The following is an 18831-nucleotide window of genomic DNA, read 5'->3' on the forward strand; positions in this document are numbered from 1 at the left end:
AAGACCAATAAATGAAATAGGAAATTAATCTTCTTTTAGGAACATACTATGACACCCCAGAACAGACCTTTCATCTCAGGAATAACAGCCCCTCAGAAAAGTAACTAAGTAGCTATAAGAAAAAAAAAAAAAACTCAGTGGATATTCAAATACATTAAATTCCATGGGAGAACAGAATTATGCAAAAAAAAACAAAAGGGAAAATGTGTTTGGTTTCTTTAAATGAAGTGTGTAAGTTCTAAAGAGTGTTTTGATTAAACAAGCTAAACACTCAAGATGTGAATGATAGAACTCATAAAGGTCGCACAAGAGACATTCTACAAGATAATGAACCATACATTAAGCCTATTCATATGCAAATTTTCCATGTTTTCCTTCAGAAAGACTATGAAACTCATATCATCTGTGTTGGTGAATGTAGCCTAAAGGCTGAAAGAAAAAACTGGTCATTAATTACAGAAAAATAAATGCAATCATTTGATGCACTATCAGCCGCCAGCAGTTCTGGTGAGTATGTCAAATAATAGATTGCCCTTTACACCCCACAACAACGTTGAGTTCCTCGGCTTGCTGGAGAGGAGCTCAGCCTCCAAAGGGTCAAGTATAATTCACCTGCATGCTTGTGCCTGTCAAAGGACACGTAAATAACATTAAAAACTCAGCAATCACCACTCAAACGCGTCAGTACAGAAGACTCATCTAAACAAAGACAAAAAAGTTACAGACGTGAGGGGAACACACAAATCCCCAGCCACTCATCACTGAACAAGAGGTCTGTGCCTTAAACACTTCAAAGCAAAGACACAACCATCTCCTATGAATATGTAAGAAGGGTTTAGATTGGGATAGACTAAAAAGTCGGAATATTTGTAGAGGAAATGAACAGATTCCTTCTGCTAATTAGGTGTATTTTCATAACGGCCACATAATATGTTCCAATATATGTCAGCAAACATATTTTAAGTTATTTTTCTATCAAGTTATTAAAAATGATATTTTCATATTGAGCTTTAAGTCTTCATGCATGTGTGTTGCCTTGAGAAGGAAAAGAGATTTGAACAAACCTCAGCTTTTGGAGAGATTCCTGAATCATCCACACCATGACTGAAAATTTTTCCCAGGGATTACATTGTAATGCATGACTGTTAAAATTTTGTTTAGGGATTACATTGTGAAGTATGACTGTCTCGTCAGGGATGACATTGTGAAGTACCTGTAAGAATTTTTATTTCACTGAATAAACCTCCAACATGGGCTTATCTTTATCCCAATAAGCTTCTTCAGGTTCACATGAACCATGAAAGTCCCCACTACAGAAAAGACAGAGTGCCTTCCTGGGCTCATGGAGATTGTTCTTGTTCTCATAGTTCCACAATGGGTTCATGAGTAGACACAACATCCACACACTACAGAATGAAATGTCTATACTGATGTCCTAACAGGAACTCACACTCACTCTCCCACAGTGGATTTAACTTCTTCCCACAATCTACCCTTCTCCGATTTCTCTCTCAATCAAACACAATACTATTTCTCTAGTCATGGAGACTGAATGCTTTGAATCTTTCTGCTTTCCCCATTTTAACGTAGTGTTGACTTTTTTCCTTAAACAACAACTCACTGTTGGGTTCACCACTTCTCTATTCCTACTGATGGATCAAGGCATCTTTCCTTTATCTCAGTCCCCATTCTCTCACATCTGAAGAATCCCCCCACCTAGCCTCTCTAATTCCAAGGGGACCATTCCTAATTCACAGGAATAGTCCTGGCAGGGCTTGAAAATCCAGGACTCCTAAGAGTAGCTCTGTGTAACTACTGCTTTCTTTGTGTCATCTCCAGGCCTATTTATCCAGCCTTCTGGAAGATAAGGCATTTACATGAATGGAAGAACTCCTTGGCCAGCAAAGAAACTAGTGACATTTCCAATTATCACAACTATGGATACTTTAAAAATAGATTTTTTCCTCCACTTTGTATTTACTAGGTGAAGTCCTGTCTTAACAAAAAGCAAAAACCTATTTCTTCCATTTCTAATGAAAAACAAGTCATTTTTTTCTCAAGACAATGTTTACATATAATTTTTCTTAATGCTTAGTAACAAATGCTGGGATTTAATCTGGTCCTTCCCAACCCTGTGCTCAAAAATATATTTGAATGTTGAGTTTTCCTAAATACTTTCTAAAACAGGAAAAAAAATAAAAAGAATATGATTACCTTTGCCAGAGTTTGGGTTTTTGATATGTTTGCATTTGCACCTCCAGCTTCACTGGGGATTTGTACTCCAAAAGACCAACCTCCAAGCCTGTTAACAATGAACATTGTGTTAGTGCTTCAACCACAGAACACCAGGACTGCTAACCAGAGGGTGTTCATTACTAACCCCACCAGGTACAGCAGTCTTAGGAGAGTAGCCAGCTGAGCATCTGTGATCTGTGACATGAACACACAGGCAGAAGCGCTGTGCTAATGGAAGTTGCCTGGCTCTCAAGCCAGGCAAAATGGAAGGCACTGATAATTGAGAAGGTCTGGATAAGGCTGGCCACATTAGAAAGTGTACTTGTCACGCCTAACTGTCTTGTGAGGACATACATGCCGTGTAACAGATAGGGCTTGATCATCACCACTGTAATTATTTTAATTAATGGTCATTCCCTCTACGAAACCACTATTCAGACTTTCTTGGGCTAGGTGTGGTGGCTCACGCCTGTAATCCCAGAATGTTGGGAGGCCAAGGCAGGTGGATCACCTGAGGTCAGGAGTTCGAGACCAGCCTGGCCAACACAGTGAAACCTTGTCTTTTTCTGTATTTTGTAAAAATACAAAAAAAAATTTAAAAAACAGCTGGGCATGGTGGCAGGCGCCTGTAATCCCAGCTACTGAAGAGGCTGAGGCAAGAGAATCTTTTGAACCCGGGAGGCGGAGGTTACAGTGGACATCATGCCATTGCACTCCAGTCTAGGCAACAGAGCAAGCAAGTCTCTATCTCCAAGGAAAAAAAAAAGGAAAAAAAAAAAAAGAAAAACAAAAAGTGGTTTTTTGTTTTTTTTTTTTTTTGAGACGGAGTCTCGCTCTGTCACCCAGGCTGGAGTGCAGTGGCCGGATCGCAGCTCACTGCAAGCTCCACCTCTCGGGTTGACACCATTCTCCTGCCTCAGCCTCCCGAGTAGCTGGGACTACAGGTGCCCACCACCTCGCCCGGCTAGTTTTTTGTATTTTTTAGCAGAGACGGGGTTTCACCGTGTTAGCCAGGATGGTCTCGATCTCCTGACCTCGTGATCCGCCCATCTCGGCCTCCCAAAGTGCTGCTATTACAGGCTTGAGTCACTGCGCCCGGCCTAAAGAATTTCTTAATAGTGATCATAATCTTTTGAGGCATTTCTGGTTTGTCTTCCCTACTCTATTTCTTTAATCTTCCACTCAAATCTTGCCTGGTTCAGGAAGGCATTCCAGACAATTTCAGGTGGGTTGGATGTTCCTTGTCTTTTGAGTTCCCACAATACCCTACATTTCCACCCATTGTTATCAATTACCACACGGGATTTTATTGTCTATTTGCCAGTTTATCTTTATGCAGCTCTGTGAATTTTTCCTGGTTGGGAATTATATCTTTTTTTTTTTAATATCTCCATGAGTTGCACAGTATCTTGTATCTATTAAACTTAAAAAAAAAGTTAACATTTAAAAAATATAATGTTAACTATTATATCAATAAATTTTGTCTTCCACCCACTAGATAAAAGGAGACTGAAGAATAGTCTTCTCTTCTATCATAGTGTTCTACTCTCAGCAAAAATTCAGGTAAAGGAATAAGTACACATTCCCAACTGGCTCAATTGAATACATTCATTCATTCAATAGATATTGACTGAACATCTTTGATATGCCAGATAATATTCTACATTCTGGGCACACAAGCGCCCACCTTCAAAAAGCTAACCATCAGCTCATGCCTGTAATCCTAGCACTTTGGGAGCCCGAGGTGGGAGGATCACCTGAGGTCAGGAGTTCGAGAACAGCCTGAGCAATATGGTGAAACCCTGTCTCTACTAAAAATACAAAAAAACTTAGCTGAGTGTGGTGGCAGGAACCTGTAGACCTAGCTACTCTGGAGGCTGAGGCATCAGAATCGCTTGAACCTGGGAGGTGGAGCTTTCAGTGAGTCAAGATCGTGCCACTGCACTCCAGCCTGAGTGACAGAGTGAGACTCCATTTCGGGAAAAATAAAAAGCTAATCATCAGAGTTAGAACAGAAAACCAGAGATTCTAGTGTATGTTGAAAGACATTAAGAGGTGGAGGCAGGCAAACCCCAGAGGGGCAGGTAGAGGGCAGTAGGGAGTCCCAGACAATAAGGTCAGCCTATGGGATGCCTTCGTACATGAAGCAATATAATACATTTGGGGGACATGGGAAAATTACAGTGGGCAGATGTTAATAAGATTCAAAGCAATGAGAAGCACTCACTGCTGATCTCCCTCATCTGGATTCACCCCCTTAGTCTCAAGGAAATTCAACACAACACAAAAGGTTTCCCAAAAATTGCCCAAGAGGAATTTCAAGATGCTAATTGTACCCAGGTTCCCACATTGAATGCTGCATAATAGAGATAATTCTAAAGTAAGGCCTTGCTTTCATTATGCTGTAAACTTATCTGCTCTTATCCCTAAAGCAGTAAAACTGCTTCTGGCTCTGGTGCTTCTGCCATTGACAAATCTCAACTGATAGGATTTCCCCTAGCACTTAAAAGAGTGAAAGTCAGCAGTAAGGAATCTTAATAAGGTCCATGGCATCTATTTAGAATTTTTATGAGCACCAAGGTCAGTCTTAGATTTTTGAGTTTTGAAGAACATTGGCATTTAAAACAATAAGTTTTCCACAGTAATGCAAATACAACAGTAAAGACCCAGCAAGAGATTTGAACACACCTTGGTTTTTCAGATGGCGCCAGCAAGTACTCCTCCATATTGAAGCCTGAGAGATTCAACAGTGTGTGGCCCAGGTGGTTGGTCAGGTAGGGAGCACCGGAACTTCTATTCGGACACTTCTGAAATTGTTTTCAAAAAGAAAAAACAAAAACTTTTTTATAACTCACAAACTGGTTCACTGACATTACTCGAAACTACATGTGACTCTTCTCTAGCTTTCAATTTTTAATAAATTATCTGTAACCTTTCATATGTTCTGATTTCTAAAATCTCTTTCAGGGTCACATATATTTGAGAATTCTGCCAGAATACCACTGTGACTTTTGCAGTCAATTATATCTGAGAACTTCAAATCCTTTTCTGTATGTAAGTTTGGGCAGATTTACAAAAACTAAAAAGGAAAAAAAAATGTTTTCACTGGGGTGATCTTGCATTTGACGAACCTGAAAGAGAGTCAGAGACAACTAGTGGGAGGAAGGTAAGCAGTATAACTCAAAGGCATGTGTCTCTTTCATAAGGGTCTAAAGTAGAAATCAAACAGCTTTTCTCCAGCGACTCACCAGCATGCCAACAACACCAGCTCTGCATCATGGAATAATCACCTAACAAGGTAGGAGGCGGTGGTCAACACAACACAAAACCCAGGCCACGGGAGGCTGCGCAGTGATGTGCTCTGCCCTGCCACAGAACGGCTTTGGAGTTAATGTGCTTTGTTTCCATTTCTCAAACACTTTCAGAAAAGATGATATATTAAAATAGGAAACGACTCTGTCTCTGAGTCTTTTGTTGTCAAAATGCCAGGGGTTTGGTCTTGCTGCACAGAAAGCCAATCACTGAGACCATGAGTGTTGCCAGGGAGGAAGCCTTTAACTGAGTTCTGCAGCTGCAGAGAATGAAAAAGTCTCAAATCCATGTTCTCAACCATCTAAAACTGGTGGGGGTTATATGGAGGGGAAAATGGGAAAACAGGAATGAAGGAGGGGTAAGGAAGCAATCATGATGCATGAGGGGTCTGGAGTCTCGTTTTCTGAATTCAGGGATCTAATGTATTTCAGTCCCTTGCCTGAGGATCAGTTTCTTGAGGAAGAAACTCGGGTGGTGAAACAAACGTAAGTTTCAAGTTTTAAGACCAGGGAGGGTCCATTTCCATGTTTATTCAAAACTCCATAAATATTACTTGTAAGATACATTTGGGCCAGTTTCAAATTCATTACAGCTTTGGAAGCTTGTCTGCTTATTTGCAAAATGAAAACGGAAACAAGCTTACCTAAATGCTTGGATTTGCTGTTAGGTTCAGATACACATGAAAGAACTACAGCAAAGTAAGAAGGGTGATAGACATTTAAGATACTGCTTTCAGGGTGTTGAAAGAAAGGCTTGAGGAAAGATACGAAAAAGAATAATAATTGTTGTACATCATAATTCAGCAAAACTCACTTATTTGTGGAATCTAACAAAGTCCAACTCATAGGAACACAGAGTAAAATGGTGATTGGCAGAGAGGATATTGGTCAATGGTTACAAAATTTCAGCTAAACAGGAGGCAGAAGTACAAGAGATCTATTGTACAACATGATGACTACAATTAGTAACAATGTATTGTACCTTGAAAATTGCTGAAAGAGCCAGTTGAGGTGGCTCACACCTGTAATCCCAGCACATTGGGATTACATTCCTGAGTTTGAGACCAGCCTAGGCAACATGATGAAACCCCATCTCTAATAAAAATACAAAAATTAGCAGGGTGTGGTAGCACGATCCTGTGGTCCCAGGTACTCGGGACGCTGAGGCAGGAGAATGTCTTGAACCTGGGAGGCAGAGGTTGCAGTGAGCCAAGGTGGCACCACTGCACTCCAGCCTGGGCCACAGAGCGAGACTGTCTCAAAAAAATGAAAAAAGAAAATTGCTAAAAGAGTAGATTTTAACTTTGGGAGGCCGAGGCAGGCAGATTACAAGGTCAGGAGATCGAGACCATCCTGGCTAACATGGTTAAACCCCATCTCTACTAAAAATACAAAAAAATTAGCCAGGCGTGATGGCGGGTGCCTGTAGTCCCAGCTACTCGGGAGGCTGAGGCAGGAGAATGGCTTGAAGCCGGGAGGTGGAGCTTGCAGTGAGCCAAGATCGCACCACTGCACTCCAGCCTGGGCGACAGAGCAAGACTCTGTCTCAAAAAAAAAAAAAAAAAAAGAGTAGATTTTTAGTATCCTCAACACACACAAACACACACACACAAATAGTAATGTTGGGATCAGGAAAAAATACCCCAGAATATGGTGCTTTCACATGCTGAGCTGAAGAAGTTTCAAGGTGTCTCGGACCTCCCTCCTATCCACCTTCTCTCCCAAAGCACAGGACGAAGTTGAAATTCTTCACCTACCTAAGATCTAGACCCACCAAGGAGAATGTTTTATTTCTTCTCCTCCCTGTAAGACCAAGAATGTAACCAAACCTAAACAGATAATGTCTACTCCCAGATCCATTTATTCTTTATTGTAATCTTTTATTGTCCCAGTACAGAATTCGTCTTCTCCCTCCATGACCTGATTTGCCAGGACCCAAGGCCCTATACTTTCTGTAAACTTGAGATGATACATAAACATCTGAACTTCATTGGGGGATAGATAATAACCCTGTAATTCTCCTCCTGTACATGTTAAAAGAATTCATGTGCCTTTTCTCCAATTAATCTGCCTTTCATGAGCTGAATTTTTAGCAAACCTACAGAGGATGAAGGGCAAGTTTTCCTGTGCCCCTGCAATAAGTACATGAGGTAATGCATATATTAAATAGCTGGATTTAGCCATTCCATAATGGGGGTGCGTGTGTGTGAGAGAGAGAGAGAGATTTTATATATATATATGTTATATATATAAAAAATATATAAAAATCATGATATATGTATATATCATATCATTTTATATATAATAGATATAATATCAATATGGTATGGTGTAATCACAAATATAGATAACTTCTGCTTCTCAATTAAAATAAATAATCAGCCAAACTGGATGAACATAACAACCGTTAAAGTTTTCCTACCTCTAGCTTTCCTCTCTCCAACTCAATTTACCACCCCCTATACCTATCAAGATACATCCTTCAAAATGGTGTTTTCAGTTAGATTATTTCCTTGCTAAAAAAAATTCCAATTCTTATCAAGAATTCAGGTCTACTAGAAAATGTCCTTGGTCTCATTCTAACCATTATCTGTGTAGGTGTCCCCAAATACACCCTCTGTATTAAACTGAATATTGACCTCCCCGCCCCCCACCAAAATGTCAGGCCCTCATCTCTGGACTCTTTAAATGCTACTTAGTATCTTGATGATGTTATTAAGTTACAGATCTTGAGTCCAGAAGATTATCCTGGATTGTGACAGTTCGCCCTCATGCAGTCACCTTGTAACTGAGCTGCTTAGCAGTTTAGCCTCAAACCTCATTTTAAAATGTTTTATCCTTTCCCTCTTCCTCTTTCCCCTCCCCAGTTTCAAGATGTAGCTCTGAGATAAACTTTACAACCTTGAAATGTTTTCTTTCTCTTTCCTTTCCCACTTCATGCCCCCATGCCTTATGCACATTTATTTATCTAGATGCTTGTTAAGCACACGCCGTGCTCACTTATCCGGTCATATAATTCCTTAAAAGTTTCAGGGGACTAGACAACTCTGAAAATCTGTCCCCAGCGAAAGATTACTTCAAGGCTGGAACCCATTCCCAGCTGAAGATTGACTGTAAGATTGACTGTGATTAGTTTGTAACCTGGCAGGATCCACGATGGGGTCAGCCTCTTCACCAAATGAAACAACAATTCAAGATGAGTCATTGGAGTAAGTAACTCCTCCTGGGACCTCCTAGCTCCCCCTCTCCCCAACCCCCAAGCTACCACCCCTGCCTCTTCCGCATTCCAAACCCTTTCTTTAAAAAACCCTGTGTTCCCTCCACAAATTACAGCAGAATTGCTGTAATTTCTGCTCTTCCCCTTGCTGGCACAGATAATAAAGTCTTGCTTACTTTTAATCAGCTTGTTATTATTTTGGCCTCTTTCTACAAGCAGTGAGCAGCCAGGTCCTTTTGCTGGTTACAACCTGTGCCACTGTGAGAGGGAGACAGAGGAGGACTAGACAGAGAAAGAAGGGGAGAGGACACTGTGACAATGGAGATAGAGATGTGTGTAATGTCACCAGAGGCCAAGGAATTCCAGAAGCAAGAGAAGCTGGAGGAGGAAAAGGACAGATTGTCCTCAAGAGTCTTCAGACACCTTAATTTCACTCCAGTGACACTGACTTCAGACTTCCAGCCTCCAAGAACCATGTGAGAATAAACTCATGTTTTCTTAAGTCACCAACTGTGTGATAATTTATTACCTCAGTGACAAGAAAAAAATCTGCCCTCCACCTATTCTGTGTAAAGCCATACTCACTCCCGATGACATGTTTTGGGTCATAGTATTGCTATCCATGGGAGCCCAGGCCCTGAAAATTCCTGTTTGTTCTTTAGAGTTAGCTCAATTCCTGTTCCCCTTTGAGCCTTTTCTAATGGTGTCTCTTCCAAATCATGTTTCCATCCTCAGAAGAACTAACCATGGAACTTTTTTGTAGGTTTGGAGAGAGCCACAGCATCTTTGATAAAACATGAGGAAATCGGTCAGGCACGGTAGCTCACACCTGCAATCTCAGCACTTTGGGAGGCCAAGGCCAAGGTGGATCACAAGGTCAGGAGTTTGAGCCCAGCCTGGCCAAGATGGTGAAACCCCATCTCTACTAAAAATACAAAAATTAGCTGGGTGCAGTGGCACATGCCTGTAACCCCAGCTACTCAGGAGGCTGAGGCAGAAGAATCACTTGAACCCAGGAGGCTGAGGAGGCAGGGAGTCCAGATCATGCCACTGCCCTTTAACCTGGGTGACAGAGTGAGACTCTGCCAAAAAAAAAAAAAAAAAGAGGAAATTGACATGCCCTTGCAGACCCAGGGCTTCCAGATAGCACACATGTATTTAAGGGGAGAGAAATATTTTTTCCTTCTGGTAAAACACAGTCAGCTTGGCTCAACATGAACACTAAAGACCAGAGAACTGGCCATGGGTATATAGGCCTTCCTTCCACACATCTTTGAGTACATTTCCTTTGAGCCATCCCTGAAAAGTAACCACACCCATTGCTTAGGACTTTCATTAATTCCACCTCAACTCCTTCTCTCCTGAGGTTCTCTGATTTCTAACGTGTGGTCCAGTATTTCTCAAAGTGCATCCCGAAACACACTGGTGCCACAAAAGGGAAGGACTCTTCAGTCAAATTTGCAGAAAATGCTGCATCTACTCCACTGTCAATTCAAGGACAATTTCATTATCACCAAATAGCTTCTTAGAAGAGCTGTGGCAAAGATACCTGCTTAATACTGCTTTATCCAACATTTGTGAAACTTACTTGACTATGGAACTCTTTCATGTAAAACATTTCTTTCTCACATATTACTGAAATCTCACAGTTCGTGTGAGTTGAAGTGAATTTAGGAACATAAACACCAATCATTCTGATATTAACCCAGTCTAATCCCAATAGACCTTAGGTAGCTGGTGGTACTAAAAGCTACTAGTATAATAGAATGATCAAATCAAGCCTAGAGAATACGAGTGTGGTGTGAAAAATTAGAGATCTCATGAGTGTTGAGGCATAGAAAACAATCTCCCAAAATATGCTGCTTGTGCATGCTGGGCATATCTATCAATTGAAAGGCCTCAGAAATAAGCCTCAGAATCAAGGTCCCTGGAACCTTGTCTTGTTCCTCCTCCGTTCCAATTCTCTTTGGAATTTCCATATCTGACGAAAAAACTCCTTACCAAAGGAAACACATAGGTCCTCAATCCCCTCCCTGAAATCTCATTATCTGTTTCAGAAAAGAAGAGTGAAGAATGCAACGATTCTTGGATGGACTTTTTCACAAAATAATGCCTTGCTTTTGGGCTCACTCAAATTCCAGGAGAATCATCTACAACTTCTGTCTCCCTGGCCCATTCTTTCTCTATAACAACCATTTCCTGCCCCTCAAAAGAATTATCCGCACTTCCCATCTTCTCCTTCCCCTATGAAAAGGGTATAGAAATTTCTATACCTCTTTGGTGGTTTGAGGTAATTACTCTATGATGTGATCCTCTCATGCACATTAACACGTTTGTATGGTATTTCCCAGTTAACCTGCCTTTTGTCAATTGATTTTCAGTGAAGCTTCTGAGGGTGAAAGGCAAATTTTCCCTTTACCCCTAAAGTGAATGGAAAAACAAGTCCAGGGAAAAAAAACAATAATCATGTCTAAAAAAAAAAAGATAATTGATCACTGCAAAGGATCACCAAATGTCAAATGTAGCTGAGTTTATTGACAGCTGAAGCCAAGAGGGAAATATGGAGAGTTCCATTAGCTCTTCCACATCAACCAACACTCTTGAGTGTTCACTAAAGGTGCTGTGTCATTATTCCCACTTACATGTGTATCTTTAGTCTAAGAGAAGAAAGCAGACTAGTTACTCCAAAAGCAAGCTTTCTACAATCTCCAGAAAAAAGACAAACAAAAAGGCTTTTTATCTGAGGAATGTGAGCTCCCTTTAAATAATCAGGCCCAGAGAGGCACTGGAGTGAGACAGCAGTCACACTCCACCCCATCCCCCTTGAGCTAAGCAATCATTTCTAAGCAGCTCACTATATGGACCCCAGGCTGAGTGCCACCACCAGAGCTATAAAGTAACTTAACAATGCCAATGAGAATCCCTGACAAACAACTTTTGTAATCACCCACTCTCCTGATTCATTCTTTTTTCTTTAATAAATTATGAGAGAGAAGGAAGGGAGAAACTGGCTAGGCAGATAGTTAGGGCAAGGTCCTCAGTGGCATTTATTTTCTAACAAAGAGCAGCCTGAAAGCTCGGGCTGCAAGCATAGATACGGAGATGAATTCCCACACAGAAAGGGGCCTCCCGTGTAGTCAGCAAGTTTCACTGACATACAGTGGGCCCCAGTGAGCACATTCCTTTCCTTTTTGGACATACTCACGTAAGGAAGCTTGCAGAGGGGGCTTGCTTGGAACATGGCTGCAACACTATAGAAAAGAAGAGCTACCCTCGGCCAGGCACATCTACCTTGAAGGGTAATATTGTTTGGCTCTGTGTCCCCACCCAAATCTCATCTTGATTTGTACTCCCACATGTTGTGGGAGGGACCCCAATGGGAGATAACTGAAAATGGGGTGGTTTCCCCCTTACTGTTCCCATGGTAGGGAATGAGTCCCATGAGATCTGATGGTTTGATAAGGGGAAACCCATTTCCCTTGGCTCTCATTCTCTCTCTTGCTGCTACCATGTAAGAAGTGCCTTTCACCTTCCACCGTGATTGTGAGGCCTCATTAGCCATGTAGAGCTGTAAGTTCAGTAAACCTCTTTCTTTTGTTAATTGCCCAGTCTCGGGTATGCCTTTATCAGCAGCACGAAAATGGATTAATGAAAAGGGTTCTGCCCCTGATTCATGCACAGTAGGAGGAGATAAGCAATATGGAGTAACTTAGGTTAAGGATCTGCATGTGCACTAAACAGATAGGGTAGGGACTGCCGGGGATTCGCATCTTATGGAAATGAAACACCTAGTTCTAACCAGTTTTTTGAGCCCTATATAAATGGAGCACCCTTACCAACTGGCTTTCTTATTAAAACCCTTGCACTTCACTGTAAAATGACAACCTTTTTTTGAGATCCCTCTCTGCAGCAGAGAGTTTTTTCTCTTCCTTTCACTTACTACATTTCTGCTCTAAGCTCACTCCTGGTGTGTCCATATCCTTGATTTCCTTGGCCATGAGACAAAGAACTTCAGTTGACACCCTAGACAATAAGGCCATTTCACTTGAGCTTCCTTTTTGTTCTCGGGAGCACTTCCAAAGATAACTTGGAAGTGTGTCCCACATAGCTGTCCTCAACTTTGACTCAAATAAACTCTCTACCTATATTAATTTGTCTCAGTTTCTTCCCTTAGGTTGACAGCTATTAAGGAGAACTGCATCTCATGAGCCACTAAATAGGAAAGCCCTGTAAACATGTTCTCCAAGTGGCCATTTCCATTATAGATGCTCAGTTAACTTCAATGTATTTTTTCTTTTCCCTTTTTCCTATAAATTAGACCTGCCATCATACTTGCTTATTGATTGTGGCTAGCAGGTCTATGCCTTTTATTAATTAGAGTCTGAGATTTTCTTTGAGATGAGTTCCAATCAGTTTTCCAAATAAATTTCAATTTATTCTCCTTCACAGATTAGACAGTGATGCCTCTCACCTTAATAGTGGCACACCTACCTCCACATGCTTTTGTATGAATCAACCACAATCAGAGAGCTAAGGGGCATCCTAGCTGTTAATATCTAGCCCAAATAAAAGTACGGCAAGAGCCTTAAGGTCATGCTGCCTTGAAATTTAGAAAAATTTCCTTCCATAGGGCAATTCTAGCTTCTTTATTATTACTTGAAGAATATTCATTTTCTTAATGAATGCCAGGGGAATGTTAATGACCAAAGGCAGCAGGCAATGAAGGAGAGGGGCCACTGTCGATCTCTACGGCATCTGTGTTCTATAAATATTCACTTTATGTGATGAAACTTTCCCCAGAAACAGCTAATCCAGGAAACCAAAAAGTCATAGAGACGTAGGTACAAATATGAACATTTTGATAGATGGAGTAAACTCACTTTTTTTAACTTGAATTTTAGACTTAAAAGGATCAAAAATGCTGCAGAGACCTACCAGGCAGCCACATGAATCCTGGAATTCTGGGTGAGAAAAGGGATGTGTGTGCCAGCATGAAGAATTCATCCTAAAAAACAAAGGAGAGAATTAGAATGATCTTTTAGATTTACAAAGCCATTGTATTTCTGTAAAGGAGAGTTCCATCAGACTAGAACAGAGTTCACAAGATAATCATCTCTTACTGCCAAGAAGGCAGAGCTCTTACATTTGTTTTCACAGCTTGAGCTGTTAATCTGATGACAATGTTTTATTACAACGCCGGAATTTCCATTATATTACATGGGGCTCACTTTTCTCACTGTACTGAGTGTATCACAGGGCTCCCTAGGACTTTCACCGCGGGGCTGGGGCTCCTGGTGGAACTTGAGGCTAGGCTTCCAGTCTCATAACCAGGTACCAAGTAGCAATTAATAAACAGCAAGACGCTAATTCCTTTTTGTGGCATAACACAGTAATTTAATCATCACTTAAGGAAAAACAATTTTTAAATTTCCACTTTAAACCTTTCTGATTAAACTTTCTGTTGCAGAAATATGGTGCAACAGAAACAGTTATGAAAATCTTTTGTAGCAGTGGTTCAAAAACACATTTGGATGTCACAGTTTCCCTATTGTTTCTATTTCCTTATGAGTCCTATACTTTAAAATATTTGTTCTAGCATTTGTAAATCAAAATTTTTTTGTTTGTTTGTTTGAGACAGAGTCTGGCTCTGTCGCCCAGGCTGGAGTGCAGTGGCGGGATCTCAGCTCACTGCAAGCTCCGCCTCACGGGTTTGCGCCGTTCTCCTGCCTCAGCCTCCCGAGTAGCTGGGACTACAGGCGCCCACCACCTCGCCCGGCTAGTTTTTTCTGTATTTTTTAGTAGAGACGGGGTTTCACCAGGTTAGCCAGGATGGTCTCGATCTCCTGATAATCACTCTTAATTACTCAAAAATTGGAAAAGATATTTTTACCACCATCCTTACTAGCCCTGCTTTTCAGAAGAAGAGGTGGGGTCCAGAGAGGTGAAGCAGCTGTCAAGATCCCAGCTCTATGCAAAATGTGTGCTGCTCCAATGAGAAAGCCAGTACGATAACACCAATTAAAGAAAGCCCGGCCCAGTGAAAAGAAATTTGTCATTTCTATTAACCAGGTTAGCAAAGTGCAATGTATATGTAATTTTTGAAACAACAAAAATAATATAAAGATTTCTCCACACTACTTTTTTGGCTGACTAGCTTATAGGGACTCCAGTTTGAAACCTAAGAGTTTACATGGAAATAATACCTAAGGGAGTTACGTATTTAATCAAAGTACTGTATCTGATATGTACTATAAAAAAATAATTCCATTTATACTTCTGAAACTCAGCAGGCCTTTCTTTCTCAGATGCCTTAGATGATGGTTAACAAGTGTTTATAATTTAATATATGACTTCAAAATTTCAGTCCTCTTTTTCTCTTCCAAATCCTCCCTTATTCTTCTCCTAGCTCCCTTTTATAGAGTAAAACTATGTGTCCATGACAGGTACATAATGGCCCATGACAGGTAGTTTTTTGAGCACTTCTCAGCCTCCAACAACGTTTGTGTTCCAACAGATTCACTAAGAAGCTGTGTGAATGTCCATTAAAGGGAGAGACAGAGGGGATGATCTATGAGAAATCAGATGTTTCTACATAATCTTTCTGTTAAAGTTTAGGAATCTAAAAATAAACTTTGACTTAGCAAAGCATTTCCCTAAAGTGGCCTACAGGACACAGCTGCAGAGAGGCTGCTGGAGCCCAGTCATTTGGTCCTTCAGGTTTGGACACACTGCGTGAAATAGCTCTCTCTACTACAGGGATGCCTGGAGTTTTCAATCACCTAAGATGCATTTTTTTTTCTTTTTTTTTTTCTTTTTTTTTTAGATGGAGTCTCACCCTGTCACCCAGGCTGGAATGCAACAGAGCACAGTCTCGGCTCACTGCTACCTCCGCCTCCTAGGCTCAAGAGATTCTCCTGCCTCAGCCTCCCGGATAGCTGGGATTATGGGTGTGCACCACCGTACCCAGGTAATTTTTTGTATCTTTAGTAGAGACGGGGTTTCACCATGTTGGCCAGGCTGGTCTCGAATTCCTGACCTCGTGATCTGCCCACCTCAGCCTCCCCAAAGTGCTAAGGTGCATTTTAAATCTTGAAGAGAGAGGCAGAAGCTCTAAGGACCTACTGTCTTGAGAGTCGCTTTCTGAGGCAGGAACTTACCTTAAAAGAACAAAAGCTCTCCACAAGAGCTACCCTGCTGTTGAGGTGACTGTTTTTTCTACAGAACTGACAGCACACTGAGGCAAATGAAGGAAGGCAGAGAGAGGTTCAGCAAGTTGCATGGGTCACACAGCCAATAAGAGTGGAGCTGAGATTTGGATTGAGGCAGACTGGTCCCATATTACCCCTCTGTCATGATCCCTGGTATGCACACACTGCTGATCTGTGGCCTCAACTTTCATCTTTACAGGCCCCTCAGAGGGAGTCTGTCACCAGCCATGACAGATTCTGAAGATCCCACCTTTTGGCTAATAATGAGCCCTCTAGATTTTCCTGAGTACCGAGATGATCTATTATATCACTGCAATCTAATAACTTTCTTTTTAATTACAAAAATAAACCTTACCCATCTCCCCACTTGGCTTTTTAAGTTTGATAGAAATATGAGATTTGCTATCACTTTTGTTCTATATTAAAGCATTAACAAGAATGGGTGAGGAAAGTGACCATTTTGTGTTAGAAATAGTAGGAGAATTCGACATTGAAGTGCCACCAGATGTAAGCCTTGTAAAATGAAGCTAAATATGTATATCTACCCATCAGCTTCTAAAAGTTGACAACTTTAACACATTTTAAATTTTAAGTTATGCATCACTTACTACTGTGAGAAAACTCATATTTTAGATCAGATTTACACGACAGTGGATTTTTGTAGAGCTCTTCATTGTCTTCGTATGAGAGGGAGGAACAAATCAGAAGTTCAACATAGCACCCTTGAGTCGACACTCAGAGTTGAGTATCTCATCAGAAAAACAACCTATCAGTAGAATCTAATCTATTATTTTTAAATGTTTCCTCTAGTTAATTGTCAAGTGATTGCCCAAGTCTTCCAAGGAGGTAAAATGTAGATATCAAATTCAACAATATTTTACACTTACAGAAGGAAATCTACAGGTTTTAAGTAAAACTTTTTGCTTTGATTTGGGGTCCTAGTGAATCAAGCCCTATTTGTATAACATGGACATAAATTATTATTAATATAAGTGCTCACAGCATCTTTTCATGTACCTCGCTCCCCTAGCCTTTTGTTATGCTGACCATAAAAATAAATAGAAATGATTAAACATAGAAATGAGTTAAGGATAGATTAGGTAGATTTCACAAAGAAAAGGGAAAACACAAAAACATAAATCCAGGAAGGTAGAAGAAGAACAGACAGAGGAGAAAAGTAATGAGGCTGATCTGCAGGCTGGGCTGGAGGGCAGGAGCTCGCGGAACAGAGAGAGGGGAGGAGGAGAGATTGGGACTGTATTGCAATCCATGTAAAAGGAACTGGAAGTAAAATATGTGTCCAAACAAAATGTCCAATATGTTCTGCTGTCCTTTAATTATTGATTCCACCTTTTGTTTTTTCCCCTTGAAGGAGAAGGACTAGATAAAAGAATGTTTTTCTTTTTCTGACTGGTTCTTCTTTGATCCCAGGTTGGGCCAGGGCTGGACCTAATGGGGCCCTATGTTACATTTCAACTTTTCAAAGGTAGATGTATTTTACACCCTGTGTATTCCATCAGAGAGGAGAAAAATAAAAACATTACCACTGAAGCCTTAGTTAAATAAATTACTTTGTTTTGCAAAGACTAGAGTGAAGCAACATAATTAATTATCTATTAATTCTTTCTTACTGAGAACATTAATAGTTTTTCAGTCTTACACTAATTATCAATATGACTAATGGGCAAAATATGTCATCACAAATTAGAAAACATATTGCCAATGTTGTATTATTGTTAGATTTTTATATTTACTACTTAAAAACATACACTTCTGGCACTTAATAAATCATTATGGCTTTTATCACTTGCCTCATTTGCTCTACCCAGAACTGTAAATTCCTTGAGACCAGGGCCATATTCCGTATTAATCTTAGTTCCTAGAGCAGCACTTTACTTGTAGTAGATCTTCAATATATAATAATTGAGCAAAGTAAGAGGGAAATAAGTGTTTATACAGAAAGGCCTCCCCTATCCAGGTTTCATAGAAAGGTCGTCACAATAACCATGATTAAATACTAAAAAGATAATTTTCAAAGTAATTCACCCCAGACTGATGTACAGTACTGACCTTTAAATCTTTTAAGTTAAAAAAAACTATAATTAACTTTTTATATGTACAAGTATTCTCTAAAAGTAAATAACAGCTAATACATAATTCAGACTTAATTGTTACTTCATTCTTTTCAGCTTTGGGATTTATTAAACAAATTGAATGCTATTAATTAATAATTTATTTTGCAATAACATAAAGCACGCATGTACAAAGGAGAAAAGGGGTAATTATGTAGCTTATTTTGGATCATTTTATGTGGTGATACCCATTAGGCCCGTTCAGTAATAACCTACTCATTTGGCTAATTTTTATTTTTTATAATGTAAACTTGTGGCATGAAATAACCAATCATGGAGAAAAACGATCCTCCCAGGCTACAGTGTTACCAGTTGGGAGTGTTCACTTTTGCAGAGAGCACCTGATACTTACTGGTCTGGGTTTACATCTGCACAGGGCAGATCTTGATCTCTAAACTTTCGCAGAAGAACACGGGTGAGGTCCAAGTCGTCGCCCCCACTGCTGCTGTTCATTGTGAGACAAAGGAAACAACGTGGGATTATTAGTGGCTCCCAATAGAGAACGGAGAACCAGCTGCTGACCTCACATTGTGCCCTAGTCAGGCTGATCCATCTAATGATTCCCAGTAAGTGAGATAAAGCTAATTTTCCACTGTTTTTATGGTAATGCCAAACAAGCAATAAAATTGGAAAATTTATTAAAAGTATAGTTTTGCTATGAGATATGCATATTTATAGACTTGCATTCACAGTACATTATTTTCCTTAATATTTTCACTTAATGTTAT

The 18831-nt window shown here is 40.3% G+C and overlaps 1 protein-coding gene across 1 annotated transcript in view; it reads right to left on the reverse strand.

Moving 5' to 3' along the window:
- The window catches only part of ABCA13 (ATP binding cassette subfamily A member 13), a 513939-nt gene that overhangs the window by 183657 nt on the left and 311451 nt on the right, over positions 1-18831 (reverse strand). The window contains exons 44-47 of the mRNA XM_077997982.1: positions 18456-18545; positions 13699-13768; positions 4924-5042; positions 2215-2302 (exon numbers count right to left, since the gene is read on the reverse strand). Coding sequence (XP_077854108.1) covers positions 2215-2302; positions 4924-5042; positions 13699-13768; positions 18456-18545 — 367 coding nt within the window. The remainder of the gene's footprint in view (positions 1-2214; positions 2303-4923; positions 5043-13698; positions 13769-18455; positions 18546-18831) is intronic.

This window comes from Macaca mulatta, chromosome 3 (assembly GCF_049350105.2).
Source record: "Macaca mulatta isolate MMU2019108-1 chromosome 3, T2T-MMU8v2.0, whole genome shotgun sequence".
Taxonomy (NCBI): domain Eukaryota; kingdom Metazoa; phylum Chordata; class Mammalia; order Primates; family Cercopithecidae; genus Macaca; species Macaca mulatta.